Raw genomic sequence first — 22,328 nt, forward strand, 5'->3', positions numbered from 1 at the left:
TTTACTCAAACTCCTTGGGTCTTCTTCGCAGGTTCACCTTCAACTTAGGCTGACCGCACTGCACGTATGCAAATTTCCCCAGAACAGCTGATCAGTAGCTCTGCTCTGCTGCCCTCTGCTGGTTGCTTGCCTTTACTCAAACTCCTTGGGTCTTCTTCGCAGGTTCACCTTCAACTTAGGCTGACCGCACTGCACGTATGCAAATTTCCCCAGAACAGCTGATCAGTAGCTCTGCTCTGCTGCCCTCTGCTGGTTGCTTGCCTTTACTCAAACTCCTTGGGTCTTCTTCGCAGGTTCACCTTCAACTTAGGCTGACCGCACTGCACGTATGCAAATTTCCCCAGAACAGCTAATCAGTAGCTCTGCTCTGCTGCCCTCTGCTGGTTGCTTGCCTTTACTCAAACTCCTTGGGTCTTCTTCGCAGGTTCACCTTCAACTTAGGCTGACCGCACTGCACGTATGCAAATTTCCCCAGAACAGCTGATCAGTAGCTCTGCTCTGCTGCCCTCTGCTGGTTGCTTGCCTTTACTCAAACTCCTTGGGTCTTCTTCGCAGGTTCACCTTCAACTTAGGCTGACCGCACTGCACGTATGCAAATTTCCCCAGAACAGCTAATCAGTAGCTCTGCTCTGCTGCCCTCTGCTGGTTGCTTGCCTTTACTCAAACTCCTTGGGTCTTCTTCGCAGGTTCACCTTCAACTTAGGCTGACCGCACTGCACGTATGCAAATTTCCCCAGAACAGCTGATCAGTAGCTCTGCTCTGCTGCCCTCTGCTGGTTGCTTGCCTTTACTCAAACTCCTTGGGTCTTCTTCGCAGGTTCACCTTCAACTTAGGCTGACCGCACTGCACGTATGCAAATTTCCCCAGAACAGCTACTCAGTAGCTCTGCTCTGCTGCCCTCTGCTGGTTGCTTGCCTTTACTCAAACTCCTTGGGTCTTCTTCGCAGGTTCACCTTCAACTTAGGCTGACCGCACTGCACGTATGCAAATTTCCCCAGAACAGCTGATCAGTAGCTCTGCTCTGCTGCCCTCTGCTGGTTGCTTGCCTTTACTCAAACTCCTTGGGTCTTCTTCGCAGGTTCACCTTCAACTTAGGCTGACCGCACTGCACGTATGCAAATTTCCCCAGAACAGCTAATCAGTAGCTCTGCTCTGCTGCCCTCTGCTGGTTGCTTGCCTTTACTCAAACTCCTTGGGTCTTCTTCGCAGGTTCACCTTCAACTTAGGCTGACCGCACTGCACGTATGCAAATTTCCCCAGAACAGCTGATCAGTAGCTCTGCTCTGCTGCCCTCTGCTGGTTCTTTAGAGTCCATTATCTTTAATAATGGACTCTAAAATCTTACCAATGGCCAAAGTCAAACTAACCGGCCCATAATTTCCCATCTTCTGCCTCCCTCCCTTCTTAAACAGGGGTGTTACATTAACCACTTTCCAGTCCTCTGGGACCCTTCCTGCCTCCAGTGATTCCTGAAAGATCATCACCAATGCCTCCACAATCTCCTGAGCTATCTCTTTTAGAACCCTGGGGTATAGTCCATCCGGTCCAGGCGATTTATCCACTTTCAGACCTTTCAGTTTCTCCAGAACCTTCTCCTTAGTATTGGTCACTGCACTCACCTCTGCCCCCTGGTTCTCCTGGAGTTCTGGCATCCCAATGGTGTCTTCCACCGTGAAGACTGATGCAAATTAACTATTTCGTTCATCTGCTATTTCTTTGTTTCCTATTATGACTTCTCCAGTCACATTTTCCAGTGGTCCAATGTCTTTTTTTGCCTCTCCCTTACCTTTTATATAGTGAACAAAACTCTTTCTATCATCCTTTATATTACTAGCTAGCTTACACTCATACTTCATCTTCTCATCCCTTATTGCTTTTTTAGTTGTCCTCTGCTCACTTTTAAAGGCTTCCCAATCCTCAAGCTTCCCACTAATCCTCGCCATTTTGTATGCTTTTTCTTTAGCTTTTATGCTGTCCTTGACTTCTTTCACCGGCCAAGGATGCCTTGTCCTCTCCTTTGCATGTTTCTTCCTCCTTGGAATGAATTTCTGTTGTGCCTCCCACATAACCCCAAAAAACTCCTGCCATTGCTGTTCCACTGTCTTCCCTGCTCGGCTCATTTTCCAATCAACTCTGGCCAGCTCCTCCCACATGTCTTTGTAGTTACCTTTATTTAATTGTAATACCATTACACCTGATTGCAGCTTCTCCCTCTCAAACTGCAGGGTAAATTCTATCATATTGTGGTCACTGCTCCCTCAGGGTTCCTTCACCTTAAGTTCCCGAGTCAAGTCTGCCTCATTACACAAATCCAGAATTGTCTGCTCCCTAGTAGGCTCTGTCACAAGCCGTTCCAAAAAAACATCTCTTAGACATTCCACTAATTCCTTTTCTTGGGATCCACTACCAACCTGATTTTCCCTGACCTGCATATTGAAGTCCCCCATGATTATTGTAATATGTCCATGTGTTGTAGGTACTCCGACTGTGCTATAAGTGAGGGAGTTCCAGGGTTTTGACAGTGGAGGAATGGCAGTATATTTCCACGTCAGGACTGACTTGGAGGGGAACTTCCAAGTGGTGGTGTTCCCATGTATCTGCTGTCCTTGTCCTTCTAGATAGTAGTGGTCATGGGTTTGTAAGGTGCTGCCAAAGGAGCCTTGGTGAGTTACTGCAGTGCAATTTGTAAATGGTACACATGGCTGCTACTGCACATCGGTGATGGATGGAGTGAATGTTTGTGGAAGGGGTGGCAATCAAGTGTTCTGAATGTCCTCAACTTCTTGAGAGTTGTTGGAGCTGCACTCATCCAGCCAAGTGGGAAGTATTCCATTACACTTCTGACTTATGCTTTGGTGGACAGGCTTTGGGGGGTCAGGAGATGATTACTCACTGTAGGAATGTTAGCCTTTGACCTGCCTGGTAGGCACAGTACCTGTATTAATGTGGCGAGTCCAGTTCAGTTTCTGATCAATGGTTGCCCCCAGGATGTTGATTGTGGGGGATTCAGCTATGGTAATGCCATTGAATGTCAAGGGACAATGTTTTGATTTTCTCTTTTTGGAGATGGTCATTGCCTGTCACTTGTGTGGCACAAATATTACTTGCCACGTGTCAGCCCAAGACTGGATATTGTCCAGGTCTTACTGCATTTGCACATGGACTGCTTCAGTGTCTGAGGAGTCGCGAATGGTGCTGAACATTGTGCAATCATCAGTGAACATCAACACTTCTAACTGTGGTGAGTGTAACTTAGTAATTCACACTGTATTTACCAATACCATTGTAAGCGCAGTAGCGTTATTCGACCACTAGGGGAGTAGCTCTGGGAATGCTCAGGAGTTTGTACAGGGCTCCGCCCACGACTCCTCCCCCTGGACTTGCTGTATAAATACCCTTGTCCAGAGCCAGCCTGCAGTTCATCGAGAGTTCAACGGGTAACAGGCTGGCTCTGTAGTAAGTAGATTAAAACCACTGTTCATATCTTAAAGCACGTGTCTAGTGAATTGATGGTTCCATCACTGACCTTATGTTGGAAGGAAGGTCATTGATGAAGCAGCTGAAGATGATTGGGCCTAGGGCACTACCCTGAGGAACTCCTGCAGTGATGTCCTGGGACTCAGATGACTGACCTCCAACCATCACAACCATTTTCCTTTGTGCTAGGTGTGACTCCAACCAGTGAGAGTTTTCCCCCGATTCCCATTGACTCAACTATTTCTAGTGCCATACTTGATCAAATGCTGCCTAGATGCCAAGGGCACTCACTCTCACCTCACCTCTGGAGTTCAGCTCTTTTGTCCATGTTTGTGCAAGGCTGTAATGAGGTCAGAAGTTGATGAGCCTGACGGAACCCAAAAGGAGCATCAGTGAGCAGGTTACTGTTGAAGTAAGTGCTGCTTTATAGCACTGTTGATTACCCCTTCCATCACCTTCCTGATGATTGAGAGTAAACTGGGGCAGAATTAGCCAATTGGATTTCTCCAATCCGGGTTGGATTTGTTCTGCTTTTTGTGTATCAGACACACCGAGGCAATTTTCCACATTGTCAAGTAGATGCCAGTATTGTTGCTGTATTGGAACAGCTTAGCTAGGGGGCGAGCCAAGTTCTGAAGCACAGGTCTTCAGTATTATTGCCGGAATATTATCAGCGCCCATAGCTTTGCAGTATCCAGTGCCTTCAGCCTTTTCCTGATATCAAGTGGGCTGAAGACTGACATCTGTGATGTTGGAGACATCAGGCGGAGACCAAGATGGAGCATCCACTTAGCACTTCTGGCTGAAGATCATTGAGAATGCTTCAGCATTGTCTTTTACACAGATATGTGTATCTGTGACGGGGCAGCACGGTAGCACGGTAGCACAGTGGATAGCATTGTGGCTTCACAGTGCCAGGGTCCCAGGTTCGATTCCCCACTGGGTCACTGTCTGTGTGGAGTCTTCACGTTCTCCCCGTGTTTGTGTGGGTTTCCTCCGGGTGCTCCGGTTTCCTCCCACAGTCCAAAGACATGCAGGTTAGGTGGATTGGCCATGATAAATTGCCCTTAGTATCCAAAACGTTTAGGAGGGGTTATTGGGTTATGGAGATGGGGTGGAAGTGAGGGCTTAAGTGGGTCGGTGCAGACTCGATGGGCCGAATGGCCTCCTTCTGCACTGTATGTTCTATGTGATCTATGTAATATGCTGGGTTCCTCCATCATTGAGGATGGGGATATTTGTGGAGCGCGCTCCTCCAGTAAGTTGTTTAATTGTCCACCACTATTCATGACTGGATATGGCAAGACTGCAAAGCTTAGATCTGATTCGTTGGTTATGATATGGCTTAGCTCTGTCCATCACTTGCTGCTTATGTTGTTTGGCATGTAGTAGTCCTGTGTTGTAGCTTCACAAGATTGACAGCTTGGTATGCCTGATGCCTGGCATTACATTCTACACTCTTCATTGAACCAGGGTTGATCCCCTGGCTTGGTGATATGGTAGAGTGGGGGTTATGCCGGGCCATGAGGCTGAGTGCAATTTTGCTGCTGTTGTGGGCCCACAGCACCTCATAGATGTCCAGTCCTGAATTGCTAGATCTGTTCTGAATCTATCCCATTTAGCACGATGGTAGTGCCACACAACACGATGGAGGGTATCCTCAATGTGAAAATGGGACATTGTCTCCACAAGGACTTTGCGGTGATCACTCCCACCAATACTGTCATGGACAGATGCACCTGAAGCCAGCAGGTTGGTGAGGATGAGGTCTAATATGTTTTTCCCTCTTGTTGGTTCCCTCACCACGTGTCACAGGCCCAGTCTATGTCCTTTAGGGCACTGCCAGCTACGTCAGTAGTGGTGCTACTGAGTCACTCTTGGTGATGGACATTGAAGTCCTCCACCCAGAGTGCATTCTGCGCCCTTGCCACCCTCAATGCTTCCTCCAGGTGGTGTTCAACATGGAGGAGTACTGATTCATCAGCTGATAGTGGACGGTACGTGATAATCAGCAGGTTTCCTTGCTATATTTGACCTGAGGCCATTAGACTTCATGCGATCCAGAGTCGATGTTGAGGACTCCCAGGGCAACTCCCACCCATATGCCACTGTGCCGCCACCCTCTGCTGGGTGTGTCCTGCTGGTGGGACAGGATATACCCAGGGATGGTGACAGATGGTGTCTGGGTCGTTATCTGTAAGGCATGACACCATGGGTATGACCATGTCAGCCTGTTGCTTAACTAGTTTGTCAGAAAATTCTCCCTCCCCCCGATGTTAGTAGGAGGACTTTGCAGGTCGAGAGGGCTGGGTTTGCCTTTGTCATTTCCAGTGCCTCGGTCGATGTCCAGTTTCTTTACTTTTTATTTGTAAGAATTACAACTTAGTGACTTGTTCGGCCATTTCAGAGAGCATTTAAGAGCGGACTATATGGTCAATGGAAGAGCCCTGGGGAAAATTGATGTACAGAGAGATCTGGGAGTTCAGGTCCATTGTACCCTGAAGGGGGCAACGCAGGCGGATAGAGTGGTCAAGAAGGCAAACAGCATGCTTGCCTTCATTGGACGGGATATTGAGTACAAGAGTCGGCAGGTCATGTTACAGTTGTATAGGACTTTGGTTAGGCCACATTTGGAATACTGCGTGCAGTTCTGGTCGCCACATTACCAGAAAGATGTGGATGCTTTAGAGAGGGTGCAGAGGAGGTTCACCAGGATGTTGCCTGGTATGGAGGGTGAAGAGAGGTTGAGTAGATTAGGATTGTTTTTGTTGGAAAGGAGGTTGAGGGGGGACCTGATTGAGGTCTACAAAATTATGAGAGGTATGGACAGGTGCATAGCAACAAGCTTTTTCCAAGAGTGGGGGCGTCAGTTACAAGGGGGTCACGATTTCAAGGTGAGAGGGGGAAAGTTTAAGGGAGATGTGCGTGGAAAGATTTTTACGCAGAGGGTGGTGGGTGCCTGGAACGCTTTGCCAGCGGAGGTGGTAGAGGCGGGCACGATAGCATCATTTAAGATGCATCTAGACAGATATATGAACGGGCGGGGAACAGAGGGAAGTAGATCCTTGGAAAATAGACGACAGGTTTAGATAAAAGATCGGGATCGGCGCAGGCTGGGAGGGCCGAAGGGCCTGTTCCTGTTCTGTAATTTTCTTTTTTCTTTGTTCACATTGCTGTGGATCTGGAGTCGCATGTTGGCCAGACCAGGTAAGGATGGCAGATTTTCTTCACTAAAGGAACCAGCTATTTTTTTTAATGACAATCAGCAATGGTTTCATGGTCATCATTAGACTTTAATTCCAGATATTTGTTGGATTTAATTTCCACTATCTGCCATGGGATTCGAACCCAGGTGCCCAGAGGATTACCCTGGCTCACTGGATCACCAATCATAATACCACTAGGCCACTACCTCTCCTACTTAATCCTTGTCCCCCAAGTGGCTGCACGTGTCTCATTTCATGCAGTTCTTATCTCTAAGCTATCTCTGATATGTCCAGGGACCACTCTTGGGCATCCAAAAGGAGAAAGGCACAGAGGTATGTTTGTGGTCAGACAAAGAGGGCAGTGGGTGGAAACTAGACGTGCCTCCTCACACCCTCTCCAGCTTGTAAGTCAGATTGTGAGATGAGAGGAAGATGGACGTGACAGCACAATTAGTAGCTTGAGCCCCAATATGCCTCATGCCTCAGTCGTGGTCATTACAATATCAGAAATCACTGTCTCCTCAGTCGGGGGAAGGATATGGAGTTATGTCAGTTTGCTGCTGCTGCCTCTGGTTATGTACCACTTTGAACTGCACGAGAGAGGGAAGAGGTCAGTGAAGGTGATACAATGGGCGCAATTCTCCGCACTCACGACGGTGCGGAGAATAGCGGGGTTCGTAAAATTTTACGGCCACGCTAGTCTGACGCCCTCCCACTATTCTCCTCCCCCCCACGCCCGACTCCCGATACGAATCGCTGCCGCCGTTTTTTTACGGCCAGCAGCGATTCTCAGCTGGCCGATGGGCCGAGTTCCAAGCCCTTTACGGCTGTTTTTACGCACGGCAAACACACCTGGTCTGGCCGTTCGTAAAAACGGCCGTAAAGTGCCGATTTTTAAAACCATGGCACCGATTGGCACGGCAGTACCACGGCCGTGCCAAGGGTGCCATGGGCCCGCGATCGGTGGTCACCGATCGCGGGCAGCGGGTCCGATACCCGCGCACTCTTTGTCCTTCCGCCGCCCCGCTGTATCACTTCGCGGGGCGGCTGAGGGGCATCCCGGCCCGCCATGCGCGGGTTTCGCGCAAATGCGCGATGACGTCATCCGCGCATGCGCGGGTTGGAGTCTTCCAATCCGCGCATGCGCGGCTGACGTCACGTGACGCGTCAGCCGGCGCAAACTCTGGCAAGCGGGCTTAACGAAATTCGTTAAGCCCGCGATGCCGGAGTTTACGGCGGCGGCATGCTAGCCCCGACCGGGGACCAGAATCGGTTCCCGGTCGGGGAGGGGGAGGCTGGCTTCAAACCCGCCCGGAGTTGACCCCAGCCTTACGATTTCTCCCTCTTTGGGAGAATCGCGCCCAATGTGTTTGGCTGATGTGGCTGCCCTAAATGAAGAGCTGGTAGTGCATTCAAGCTGTGCGATGTGGTGTGAGGGTTATAACAGTGCTGAGTGTGTGAAGGTGAGGTGAAGATACAAATATGGGCATTGAGTTGTCATTGACAGAGATTGTTGGTAGGTGAATGTTGGGGCTGTGGTGCATTGAACAATGTGTGAGGTTGGTAAGGCAGTTGTTGGGATATGGTATTTGAATGTGAATTCACTGCCCGTGACCATTCGTGTGAAGCTATTCAACGTCTTGCATCACTGAATGCAAGTTCTTGAGGATAGAATCCTGGCATTGACTATCAGGCTTTCTGGTGCCAGTGCCTTTGTAAAGTTTGTCTCGAAGGCCTCCTGGCGTCCTGTGGATAGATGACACCTTTCATCTTCCATCTCCTGACCAAGGCCCCTGGTGCAGCTACAGAAAATCTTGTGAACCTACTCTCTGCCATGTTGAACCATTACAGAAAGGGTAGGCAGTCGTGTAGTGGTATTGTCACTGGACAAGTAATTCAGAGGCCCAGGGTAACGCTCTAGGACATGTGCTTGAAAACCAAAATGGCAGGTGGTGGCATTTTAATTGAAAAAAAGTCTGGAATTAAGGGCGCGATTCTCCGCACCCGCGAAAAATCGCGAAGTTGGCCGTTAAAACGGGCGCGTTTTACGACGGTCGGGAAGGGTCCATTTCCCGACGTATTCACGTCCGGGAAATGGGCTAGGAACAAGGCCGCGTCAATCACGTGCGCGATGACGACGGAACGCGACGACGATACGACCACGCCCACGTGACGCCGCCCGACGCCGTAAAAAGGCGCGGGCAAGCACAGAATCTGTCGGCCATGATGTCGGAGCTCAGGAGAGCTGCCCCTCGGTTTGTTGAGGCCGATGTCGAGACGCTGCTCGATGCCATCGATCAGAGGAGGGGCATCATCTGCGGCCGTAAGCCACAGGGCAAACAGCGGCCTTGTCCTTGTGACCGGCACGCCATGGCATGGTGGCAGACATTTTGTTATGGGGTTGGACGGGTCACTCGCTCACTCTCTCCCTAACACCCCCCCCCCACTCCCACTCCTCCATCTCCTCCCTCCGTCTCCCCCCACTCCCCCCTCCACCTCCCCCACTCCCCCCTCCGTCTCCCCCACTCCCCCCCTCCGTCTCCCCCACTCCCCCCCTCCGTCTCCCCCACCTCCCCCCCTCCATCTCCCCACTCCCCCCCTCCGTCTCCCCCACTCCCCCCCGCTCTGGACCCCCCTCCCGTTCTCAGGGATGCCTTCCTCGTTGTGGCCAGACTCTAGCAGTGCGCTGAGCGGTGCGCTCACCTCCTCGAAGCTGTCGTCAGCCAGCACGACTGGTTGACGAACTTGAAAAGCAGGTGTGTTGGACGCCGTGTAAACAGTGCGTGATGACGTCGGGACTTCGGCCCATCCGGGCCGGAGAATAGCGGGGGGCCAAAAACTAGCGATTCTGGTCGTGTCGTGGGCGCGTTCGAGGCGTTTGACGGGAATGGAGACTTGGAGTTTGTGCGGGGTTCGGAGAATAGCGGGAGGGCGTCGGACCAGCGTCGCCGTGAAAATTGCGCCGCCCGCTATTCTCCGACCCGTCGTGAGTGCGGAGAACCGCGCCCTAAAAGTCTAACGATGACCATGAAACCATTGTCGATTGTTAAAGTAACTCATCTGGTTCAATAATGCCCTTTCGGGAAGGAAATCTGTCACCCTTGTCTGGCCTACATGTATCTCCAGACCCACAGCAATATTGTTGTCTCTTGAAATGCCCTCTGAACTGGCCTAGCAAGCCATTCAGTCCAAGGGCAATTGTGGGCAAATAAATGCTGTCCCAGTGATGGCCACATCCCATTAATAATTTTTTAAAAAAATTCAAAATCACTTTTGCAAAGACTTCTAGCAGCCTCTCCAGCCACATTGCCCTTGTTGCAGATGTGTCTAGTATAGAAACTGATGATTCTGTACTCTTCTCAACTTGGGAGTTACCCTGGCCACATCCATCAGAGTAGTAATGTATAGACAGATCCTATATAAAGTGATGTGTCATTAGCACTCAAAATAATTGAAGGAGCCAAGAGTGGAAGAAGTTATCGACAACACTTCCAGAAACGCATACCAAAACTAAATTTCATAAACTTAAATAACTAATTAACAAATTTAAATTGAACAATGCAATACACTCATATATTTGAATTTGAGTAGATGTTACTGCATCTGGTAACTGGAAAGAAATAACAATGTTCTAATCTGACAACGAAGCATTAATTTGACTTGCAAGTGTGAAGTGGCAGATATTCATAGCAAATAAGAGGCAATGAAAAAATACTAGTTATTGTTCAGGGTTGCTGCCTTATATTTGTGGTTTGTGTTACAATACACAATTATCATTGAAATACTTTTAAAATATTGTATCAAATCTGCCTCACCATACTCCAGCTGTAGCCACCAACAAGGTAAATATTGTCGTCTAACACTGCACAGCCTGGACCACTGCGACCCTCCAAGATAGGAGTCTGGAGAATGTTCCACTGGTCACCTTTAGGATCATAACATTCAACGAGCATAACATCAAGATGTGAGAAACCTGGACCAAAAGAAGCATTTTGAATTAAAATAATGAGCTGGAAACAGTTTTGCTTGATACAGTTGACATAGCTGCTTACTTCAACACTGCTCTTAAAGAATAAAGGTGTATATAAGACCCTGGACTGTCCTTTTGATGAGTCATTGGCCCAATTTGTCATATTCTTCCATTTAGAACAGAAGGGATGGTCGGACAATTACTTTCAATTTGAAAAAATAAACTTAAAGTTTATTTAGGACCACAAAATTCCACCCTCAGTGACTGAAGTGATTATGGAGTATTTGGTCCTTCGTGATTCTCTCCAGTCTCTCCTTTAAGTGGACAGGAGGGAAGTATTGAAATTGAAAATTGAAAATCGCTTATTGTCATGAGTAGGCTTCAATGAAGTTACTGTGAAAAGCCCCTAGTCGCCACATTCCGGCGCCTGTCCGGGGAGGCTGGTATGGGAATCGAACCGTGCTGCTGGCCTGTTTGGTCTGCTTTAAAAACTAGTGATTTAGCCCAGTGAGCTAAAGTATGCAGTGGTCAGTGTTGGAACCTGTGCTCTTGTTGATATAGATTAAAGATTTGGACTCAGTATATAATGTAGAATTTCAAAGTTTATAGATAACACAAAACAGTGAGGAGAGTAACAGAATCCAAGAGGGTGTAGATTAGCGAACATGCCAGATGAAAATTAACAGAGAAGTGTGAGGTGATGCATTTTGACAGGCAGAATGAAGAGAGACAATGCTCCAGTTTAACAGGTGCTACAGGAACAGAGAAACTGAGGCGACTATGTACAACATTATTTGAATGTGGCAGAATAAGTTGAGAAGGTTGTTAAAAAGACAAACCAGATCCTGAGCTTTATTAATAAAGGCCTGGAGTACAAAAGAAAAGATGGTATGTTAATTATTTATAATTTATCAGTTTGACTCCAGCTGGGATAATGTGGCCAATTCTGGGCACTACCCTTTCAGAAGGATGCTAGTGATTTAGATACGGCACAGAGGATATTTACTAGAATGGTACCATGAATGAAAGACTTATGTTACATTGCGAGAGCAGAGAAAGGGAGTGTTCTCCTTAGAGCAGAGATTAAGAGATGTTATAGTGGTGTTCAAAATCACAATTGGTCCTGCTAGATTAAATAAAGAGAAACCTTTTGACAGTAGCAGACAAGTAGTAACTAATGGACACAGATTTAAGGTAATTGGAAAAAGAATCAGAGATGTGGGAAAAGAATTCAGTGAATTATTATATGGGATGAGGTAAAAGGTAAGGTCGCCATTGTTTCAGATGACTATAGGCTGCTTTCCCCTTTGAAGGGCAGAACTGACTGGTGGTGATTTAACCTGAGGATCACCACACCTCAGGCAAGGGGCACGGTTGAGAGGGTGGAGCCTTCATGAATAACTTGGGATGTAATGCTTGAAAGGGTGGTGAAAGTTAGTTCAGTTCTAACTTTCAAAAGGAAACTGGATAAATACTTGAAGGGGGAAAATGTTCAGGTCTACAGGGAATGAGTAGTGGAGTGGGATTAATTTGCACCAGCACAGACACAATGGGATGAATCCTCTTCTGTGCTGCATCATTCTATGATTATTTCTGTGAAAATTCACCAATGAGAGTGGTTGAATCCATGAAAAATTGTAAATGACCATAATCGGACATTTCTGCAGTTTCTTGAGAGTTTCTGCTATCCTTCCATCAAAGGAGATCAGAAAAGTCCACAAAGGTTCAAGGTTGTTTACCATGTTCGTACAAATATTAATACATTATATTTGGTGCAGAGATTTGCTAACAGGATTCAATGGTTAGCAATGTGCCTTTTCTCCCATTGTAAACCTGGGAAATTCCATTTGCACATTAAGCATATATTGCCTTAAATAATGTACGTTCCTGCTACCTTCTTAAATGTTCATTGTTTTGAAGATCCTTAATACTTTTGCTTCATTATTTCCTGGTGTGTATATCTGAATAATTAATTGCTCATAACTGCTTAACCTTCATTTATCTGCACACATTCCTATTTTGAAAGCAGTAATAATTACTGTTAATGTGTACATAAATGTCCTATCAAGAATCAAATTTATAGTGTGCATTTTCTGACAGAGAGCACAACTGGAATATATTTATGGACCTGCAAAATTGAGTCAAAAATATTGAAATGGATTGAATTATTCAAGTTAATAGATAAGAGACAACTCATGCAGGTATGGTCTTATCCAGAAAGCAGTACCTATTTCAGGTGCTAATTTGGCAGTGAGCCTATCAGTAATAACTGCAATAAGGTAAAAATTCTACAAAACATATATATGTTTTATTTAGCGTTTTATTCACTTGCTGGCTTCCTGCATCAGCCCCATGAGTAGAATAACCCAGGAGAGTGTTGTTCTGTTAGCACACTTAGTCTTGAGCATGTGGTGAATTTCCATTCTTTGACAGGAATTAATTATAAAAAACGTGGGGAGAAATTACCCTGGGAACCTTCTTGCACATCTCCTATACGCATATAAGACTCTTTCAAGGCAGCTTTTACAAATAAGTGTTTGGTGCATTGTATTGACAAAGGTCTGACAGCAGGTTGTTTGCACAGGAAAGGGGAGTGAAACTAAGGAGGGAATCAATGAAAACTATATCAAAAATAAAAGGAAAATAATTGAAATTGTTTTTATCTTTCCAGTTAGATTTAGTAAATATCAAGCTACAAGATACCACTGCAGCAATATGGCCTGAGTCACCTCGACAGCAGGCAGCCACTTTTGTGGAATACAGTACTGAACTCTGTTACTAATTTCCATAAAACTATTTGATTATATGATTCTATTGTCAAAAGAAGCAAAGGTGACTTGAGGAAAAACATTTTTACTAGCAGGTTAAGGATCTGGAATACATTGCCAATGCAATGGGGGCAGATTCAATTCTGTCTTTCCAAAGGGAATTGATAATTCACCAAACTGAAGAAAATGCAGGGTTATGCAGAAAGGGCAGATGAGTTGCTGAGTTGCCCTTGCAGAGTGTCGGTACAGAATAGGAAGGCTGATTGGCCCCCCTTTTGTGCTCTAACCTTTCAATGACTCTATCCTACAATTCAGTATTTTGCCAATATTGTAGGTCAGGGCTCGAAGAAAGTGACATTCTTGTAAATAGCCTATAGCCTATTCTATTGCTCCATTTTTTCTTTACCATGATGCCAGTTGTTGCTACTAGACAAACAGATGGATCAAAAATAAAGAGGCTTATATTTTGGATCAATTCTGGGACACAAGAAAATTCAGTGGATGGCCTTTCAGCAGTGGAAAGTTCTATTTTTTAATTCTGGCTGGATGTTAGCAGCAGCAGGATTATGCAACAGAGTCACACTCACTGACCATGTACTATCAACATAAAAATAAAAAATATTCTAATTTCTGATAAGGTGTCAAATGGTGTGAGGTATTATGCAAATTCAATATGATTAATTGCAAAGGTTTTCCCCACAATGTCACGAACTAAATGAAAATAGGACTGTTTAATGGCACGAGGTTGTAGCAGAATTTATTGATCACTGAAAACTTCACTGGCTGTTTGTTACTAACGGAGCTGCTATTTACTGAAACAGATGCCTGACATCTGTTCAGTCTGCATCTTTTGTTACAATTGCCAGATGGCCTCATTATGAATGACGAATGGACTCAGCCTGGTCAGGAGTTGTTTACACAGCTGCAAAAAGTACTGCTAGTTTTGCTTAAACAGATTGTAATTGCTTTATCTTTCTTTGAAATTGATTATCAAGGCATTTATTTGGACAAGTTTAAGAGTTGTGAGTGGCTTAAATATTTTTCAGTGGTACTTTCACTGGCTGTGTTTGATTGACAATTTCGGAGAATGTAAGACAAGTAAAGTTTTTCAAAAGGAATGATGAATGCCTGATTTTTAAAAATTTCAAGAGAACTTCAAAGACTTGCCAGTGCTATGATATGACTCATTGGTTGTGTACCTAGTGGATGCTGGAAAAGTGCTTCAGAGAGAGGGATTTTATATTCCCTCCACCCCATTTCCCCGCAACACACACACAAGGAAGGCAGGTTTGAAGGTGGGAGGTGTGTTAAATCCAGTGGTTGACCTGCCCTCTGTTATCTCTGCAAGTATACACCAGCAGGGATGGTATTGGGCAGTCTGCAGTCCTGTGAGTCAATTGAGACCCTTAATTAATTAATTATTTCCTACTTAAGGGCCTCATTCCTTCACCACCATGATTTAACCAGCAGCAAGAGAAGCCCATGCCAAATGGGCAGCTTGTGAGGTTTCCCTGCATGGGCTTTTGGAGGACAAGGAGGGATCCCTTCTTAACTGGCCCCCTGACGATTTAGGCCTCAAAAAATTCAATGTTCAACAGATCATAGAATTTACAGTGCAGGAGGCCATTCAGCCCATCGAGTCTGCACTGTCCCTTGGAAAGAGCACCATACCTATGCCCACAGCTCCACTCTATCCCGTAATCCAATAACCCCACCGAACCTTTTTGCCACTAAGGGAAATTTAGCGCGGGCCAATCCACCTAATCTGCACATTTTTGGACTGTGGGAGGAAACCGGAGCACCTGGAGGAAACCCACGCAGACACAGGGAGAACGTGCAGACGCTGCACAGACAGTGACCCAAGCCAGGAATCAAACCTGGGACCCTGGAGCTGTGAAGCAACTGTGCTAACCACTGTGCTACCGTGCTGCCCGTGATGTCACAATGTGAATATCTGGCCTGACTCCATCAAAATTGTCAAGGGTTTGAAATCTCAATTCATGGAGCTGGGGTTTGATGGGGTTGGGTGGGGGGTGCGGGAGGGGGGCGGTGGGGGAGTGGAAAATCCTGGCCATTGTTTTTAACCTGCAGGGAAGCTCCAAAGTTGATGGACAAATAAATGGAAATCTTGTTGATTAAAGACCAGAAGGATAATATTGGGTGAAGCTGACCAATTGATGTTGCAGCACCACCAATCATGGCTGATAATCAGGTTTTCATTTTATATTAATGCACCAATAGCTTTTTCCGTTATAAATGTAAACATAGGGAGTTTCCATTTACCCAACAGTAAAGATGGGATGTGTTTGTAGTCTCACGGTTTTCAATATGTAGCTAGATATAGGTTCAAGGCTGACCTAAACCCCATAGGCACAACTTCATCACATCCTTTGGCTATGTGCATGGTACAAGTGATCTGACAGTAGTATAAATATACATACAAGCTGTTTCAGGCTTCTGATGATCTTTGAACTGAAGCACAATAAGGCTTCTGATGATCTTTGAACTGAAGCACAATAAGGAAAAGGGAACCTGCAATTGCTTTTAAAACTGTTGGAGAATGACTTTTAAGAGTTTGCATCAATTGTAAAGAAATCAGTTCTATATCTCCTGGATAATAAGAAATACTGGTCCAAGTAACCTGACAACCCTTGATCTGGAAGAAGTATCAACTGGGGCTGGTTTAGCACAGGGCTAAAGAGCTGGCTTTGAAAGCAGATCAAGGGAAGGTTTGATCTACATTCTGATTCATGTTTAAGTAAAAAGTACAAAACGTTAAATTTTGTTGGTAATTAATTTGGGGTAATTTGGCAAATTTGGTTACTGGTTCCCCCATGGGGATCATAACAGGCTTTACAGCTCCCCATTTCAGCACTAAACAGCCTGATCTATAACTGGGTTTCCAATGTGGTGGTGGATCTCATACATAAAATCTGTTCCAATTCCTGTACCTTCATCACTAGTAGCACACCTTTTAAATGGTTTCCCCCAATAGCGTACAGCCGATCATTCACCACAGCCAGAACGTGAATAGCCCGTTTGGTGTTCATGTCCTGTTTTCTGGCCCATACATCCATTATTGGATCATAGCAGTAGAGCCATGACACATATTCACCATTATGAACACCTCCTGCAAGTGATAAACATTGAAACTATTATTTTGGATAATATATGACTTCATATAATGACTGTTACACTAAAGCCATTGAACATCAGGAATATGAAACTTAGGTGTAAATTCCCTGGAATTTACAATAATTACTAGTATCACAGGAACAACGAACACACACATCAGATTTCTCTCTCCGCTAATTTAACAGAAGTGTTTTGTCATTAAAGAAAAGCAATTCCTTTGTTAAAATCATGTGACAGTATAATATGAGCATATTATGTTAAAACAGTGGGATTGATATTCTAAACATGGTAGCACAGTGGTTAGTACTAGTGGCTTCACAAAGCCAGGGTCCAAGGTTCCTGGCTTGGGTCACTGTCTGGTGGAGTCTGCACGTTCTCCCCGTGTCTGCGCGGGTTTCCTCTGGGCGCTCTGGTTTCCTCCCACAAGTCCCGAGAGACGTGCTGTTGGGTAAATTGGACATTCTGAATTCTCCCTCAGTGTACACGAACAGGCGCCAGAATGTGGCGACTAGGGGCTTTTCACAGTAACTTCATTGCAGTATCACTGTAAGCCTACTTGTGACAATAAAGATTTTTTTTAAAACAGCATATTCAGTAAGGGTACCATCTAAATCTTTAACTACTTCAACTTAACTTTTTGCCAAGGAAATGTCTGAGATTTACCATATGATGCTTATATTTGGCTAAGTGAACTGTCCTGCATGAGCTAATTTCGATGAAAATAGCATTTGCGTGACCAACCTCTAAGTAATTTGAATAAATAACTGTCTTTTTGCTGAGTGTCCAAGAAGTCAGAGATCAAACTCATCAATTAAAAAATATTTATTATTCTTGGAATCATAGTCAGAAACATTTTAAATAAATGTAAAAGTTGGCTATGCAAATTATTAACAGAGTATTGATTGACAAAATAAATAATGGCGGTAAAAAGCAGTTTGGTTATGTCATGGTAATTTAACATTAATTGTTTGCTAATTATAAATTTGAAATTGAGATCAGCTTCTGAGATTGATATGAATTGGCAAGATTAATTTAAGATTAAAGTCCTTGGTTAAATGTGAAGTTAACAGCCTTAGATAACCAGTCCATTGATTGGTTCAAATCTATATGGTTGTAGTTAGTAATGTTTTCAGAACAGATGCAGATTCATCTTTAGAAGCTAGTATTTTTGAATATGTAGACTCACCTTTCTCTGGGATGATTCTTTTAGTCTTCTGAAATGCTAAAATTGTGAATCTCTGTCTGTAAAAGTGTTATCCACTCCCCCTTGATTCTTTACTTCCAGGTGAATTCACTTTGCATGGTGCAGGCTGCATAACTGGCTTAAATTTAACCTCTCCTGATCTCAGAAAGATTTGTAGATCCGATGAAACACACATATATGGTTCTATCTGGCTGGCATAACAATCCAATCTTAACTTCTGTAACCTTTCTATTGCTGACAGAGATGCACTTTCCAATTTTACATATTGTTACGGTATGCAGTTATGATATTAGAAATTTTTAGAAAACCTTTTTAAAGGTTACATAAAAAAAACAATGTTGGACTGAGTATAAAGACTGTTTCAAAGCTACCAGAAAGAATTCTGGATTTCAGACTGGGTCTCCTCTTTCGAGAGAACAAAAGGCAATCCTTGATTTAATTATGGCTCACACGGGAGATGATTAAATTTTGTTGATGCCTCATTGTAAGAATGTAAATTGTGCCTTGACCAGGACAGAAGCTAAGAACCAAGGGGGCGATTTTCAGCTCGTGTTAGAGTCTGTAAATATGGCGATGCGGGTTGAAAATATAATGAAAATTGGTGAACGTAATTCTCGCTGGCAAGGTCGTATGCCCCAATTTTCCAGGCCCCTTGCCGGTGATCCAACGAGAGTCCCGCCATGGAAGGTTGGGAACCTCATTCATTACCGAGCCCTCTCGCCAGGGTTTCACTCTCACTGAATATTCATCGTGTCGGCACAATTTACAACAGCTGTATAAAAAACGAAAATGTGGTGAGCTCACCTCCAAGGAGGATATCGGAGGTGAGTGTTCAGGTCACCATCACCCTCCAGGATGCCAATTTCAGAGGGGGCACCGGGGAATATGTGGGAGAACCAGATAAGTGAAACATGGGGCTGGGTGGGGTTTTCAATCTTGGCATCTGAGGGGATGGGGTTCCTCACAGGCCTTAGCAGCCCTTCAGGGTTGAGAGCCTCGAGGTTTAAAGGGGTCTGGTGGCTAGTTTTCGGGCCCTGCTTCCCGAGTTGCTCTTGCTAGGCTTGTGGCGATATCAATGTTAAGGGATTGCCCTTCTAGTGGCAGCTCGGACGTGGGTGGGAGCAGGTGAATCCACAAGGGACCACGTGATGTCTCTGGGTGGGGTCCCATGAGATACCAGGCTGCATGGGCAGATTGAGGGACTCTGACAAGAGATGGTTCCTAGCCTCATGAGGGCTGAAGATCCTCACACAAAGGGGAGGATGAGTGCAGTCAGAATGAGGTCCCACACAGTCTGAACTTTGGAGCCTGAGGGCATGGGTTGTCTGCAAGTACACGGCCACTAGTTATGGGGGCATGTTTGTCAGTTATATAGGTGGCTGCCTGTTAAAGTTGGAATACTCATTTAATCCACAGCCCATGAGAGCTGGGGGAATGAGGATGAAGTTGACTCTAAATTTCAGTCTTTACTTGCATCAGGTATGACTCACCTGTCACAAGGGGAAGCCAGTTGCCTAATTTGCTCCCTGATCCTTCTTTGATGAGTCAATTGTGCCAATTTAGTCAGCATTGCAATGCATGAGCGTGCCACTGTTTGGCGACCAATATTTAACCCTTTGAAAACGTAGCCCGCAAGCACTGAACTCCAATGCTTATACAGAGATGTAACACAGATGTGGCCCACAATGCAAGGCATTATGGTGAAGGCGGATGTCTGTCATCCCGTTCAGGAGATGACGAGTGGTAGTGTCTAGTTCCCCCTTGAGGTTAGAATGTAGGTCCATTGAATGCACTCAACTGCCCTCACTCCTCACCCTTGGGTGGTGGCCTGCTCAGGCTCTCAAGGGAACACACTTCATTCAGGTTGAGATGAGAGGGGAATTGCTGGGAAAAGGCTATTGTGTGACAGGGGAGGGAGTGAGGCTCAGTGGAAAGGTTCTCACATGTTAAATAATGGGTTAAGAGACATTCCAATTAGTTGTACTATTTATGTTAAGTATCCAATAATTGACACTGATTATATAAAAGGGCTTCAGGTGGCCTTGTGTCAGGTGATGTGATGTTAGAGTTTTGTGCAGAGTCTGTTGAAGTAAATTAAAGGTGTTTGAGAAAAGGAGCAGTACCTGTGACTCATTATGCAATAGCAACTAAACGTCTAACAAATGGTAGCAGAGGATAGTTGCTGTGCAAATGTGAAGGGTTGAAAGATACAACTTTTCCAGACCAAACCAAGGAGTGAGTGAGAAGAAAAAAAAAGAAGATATATGGCTGAACCTAGGATAAAGATGGCCGGATATGACTACCCCCACTTATTTTCTGAAAGGGGATCGTACGATCAATGGAGAAGTGCAGTAGTTATGTGGACTAAAGTAACTGCCTTGGGAAAGAGAAAACAAGGTATGGCATTGGCTCTTTCTCTACCTTATGACAGTAAAATCCGAAGCAAAGTGTATTGTGAGCTGGAATTGGAAGAGTTAGACTCAGAAGAAGGTCTGCAGACTCTACTACTTTATATGGATAAGATTTATTAAAAAGATGACTTGTTAATTGTGTATAAAGTATGGTCGGATTTTGATAGGTTCCAGAAAATAGAGGATTTCTCCATTGACGACTATATCATGGAATTTTGCATATAAAGTGACTATATAAAAGGCTGCAGAAACACAACCTGGAATTGGTTAAAGTCTGTGTTGGCCTTTAAGCTAAATTGACTGTGCTATAGTGAGCAACATGGATAGGCTCCTGGTTTTGACAGGAGTTCAGTTTGCAGATAAGGATACCTTATTCGATCAGATGACAGAAGCTTTAACCAAATTTCTAGGGAAACATTCGATTCCGATGGCTCTGATGACCCAAATAGGTCAGCCTGCAATAAAGCAGAATATGGAAGATACACTACTAACAGGATGGCAAAATCGTACGGCTGTGAACAGGTTCCAAGACTGTAGAAGGAAATCGGGACCAGGGAATTATGAAGACAGAAACCCAGTTCGAACCTCCAATAGGAAGATGAACCCCAGAAATACACAGGGCATGATAAATCAATGTTTTCGATGTGGCTCTCAATATCATTATGCTTTCAATTGTCCAACACGTTATAATAGAGTATTTGAAGCGATACATGACACGGAAGAGTCAGAAGAGGAAAAAGATAGTTACCAGAAAGAAGGCATTGTCTATTAACAAGCAGTTTTGCACTGGTAATGAGGGTGTTGGTTGCAGAATCTTTCAATTGTGCTGTATTGGACAGTGGCTGCACACCTACTATGTGTGGAATTGACTGGTTAAAATGTTAAATGGTTAAAATGGACTCTTTGAATGCTGAAAATCGTAACAAGGTTAAGGAATTTGAAAGTTCCACAAGTTTCAGGTTTGGGGATGAAAATATTCTGAAGTCGCTGAAAAGAGTGGTGATCCCTTGCAATATTGCTGGAGTGAATCATTTCATTAGCACGGATGTTGTATCAAGTGAGATACCTTTGCTTCTGAGCAGACCATCAATGAAGAAAGCGCACACGAAACTGGATATGGAACAGGATAAGGCAACAGTTTTTGGAAAGACGGTGGACTTATAATTTACACAGTCGGGACACTATTATATTCCATTACTGACAAATAATATTTCAAATAGAGCTGTTAAGGATGTGTTAATGGCAGTTGAAAATGGGACTTTAGCTGATAAAAAGCTTGTTGTATTAAAACTCATTGGCAATTTGCGCATCCGTCTCCTCGGAGGCTGAAAAATGTATTAAAGGATGCAGGGGTAAAGGATGAAGACTATACTAAACTGATAGAACAGGTTAGTGATCGCTGTGAAGTTTGTAGGACGTCTCGAAGGACACCAGCATGACCGATAATAATCTTACCTTTGGCCAGGGATTTTAGCGACTTGACCATGGACCTTAAGATCTGTGATAAAGCCAATAATATATTTATTTTGTAGATTTAGCAACCATATTTAGTCAATCAACGATTGCACAAAGTAAAGAAACAAAGTAAAGAAAAGAGAGTAATTCTGGATCAAATCGTGGAAAAATGGATAGGGACAGGAATGGGCCCACTGTCAAAATTCCTTATGGACAATGGGGGAAAATTTGCTAATGATGAGTTTAGGAATATGTGTGAAAACGTGAATATCACAGTTATGAATACGGCTGCCGAAAGCCCATTTAGTAATGGTGTCTGTGAATGAACCATGCTGTAATCAATGACATGCTCCGGAAACATTTTGGTAGAGAGACCGAATTGCAAGCTAAATTAAGCTTTAGCATGTGCGGTACATGCAAATAATTGATTGCAGGTGGTTGGGGGCTATAGTCCCTATCAATTAGTGTTTGGTAGAAATCCTAAAGTTCCGTCCATTTTGGATGATCAACCTCCAGCTTAGGAAGGGACTACAATTAGTTCTGCCTTTGCTGAGCATTTAAATGCATTACAAAGCAGTAGAAAAGCTTTTTTGGAAGCAGAAGTCTCTGAAAGAATTTGCAGAGCTTTAAGGCATCATGAATGGCCATCAAATACCGTTTTTCAGCAAGGAGACATAGCATAATACAAGAGAGACACTTTT

General features: G+C 44.7%; 1 protein-coding gene across 2 annotated transcripts in view; it reads right to left on the reverse strand.

Annotated features, from left to right (window-relative positions):
* Positions 1 to 22,328, reverse strand: part of klhl14 (kelch-like family member 14) — a 240,171-nt gene that overhangs the window by 20,720 nt on the left and 197,123 nt on the right. For both annotated transcript variants that reach the window (XM_038809258.1, XM_038809259.1), the window contains 2 exons: positions 16,394 to 16,552; positions 10,500 to 10,657 (listed from right to left, as the gene is read on the reverse strand). In XM_038809258.1, the coding sequence (XP_038665186.1) occupies positions 10,500 to 10,657; positions 16,394 to 16,552 (317 nt within the window). The remainder of the gene's footprint in view (positions 1 to 10,499; positions 10,658 to 16,393; positions 16,553 to 22,328) is intronic.

The sequence above is a fragment of the Scyliorhinus canicula genome, chromosome 10, assembly GCF_902713615.1.
Source record: "Scyliorhinus canicula chromosome 10, sScyCan1.1, whole genome shotgun sequence".
In the NCBI taxonomy this organism is placed as follows: domain Eukaryota; kingdom Metazoa; phylum Chordata; class Chondrichthyes; order Carcharhiniformes; family Scyliorhinidae; genus Scyliorhinus; species Scyliorhinus canicula.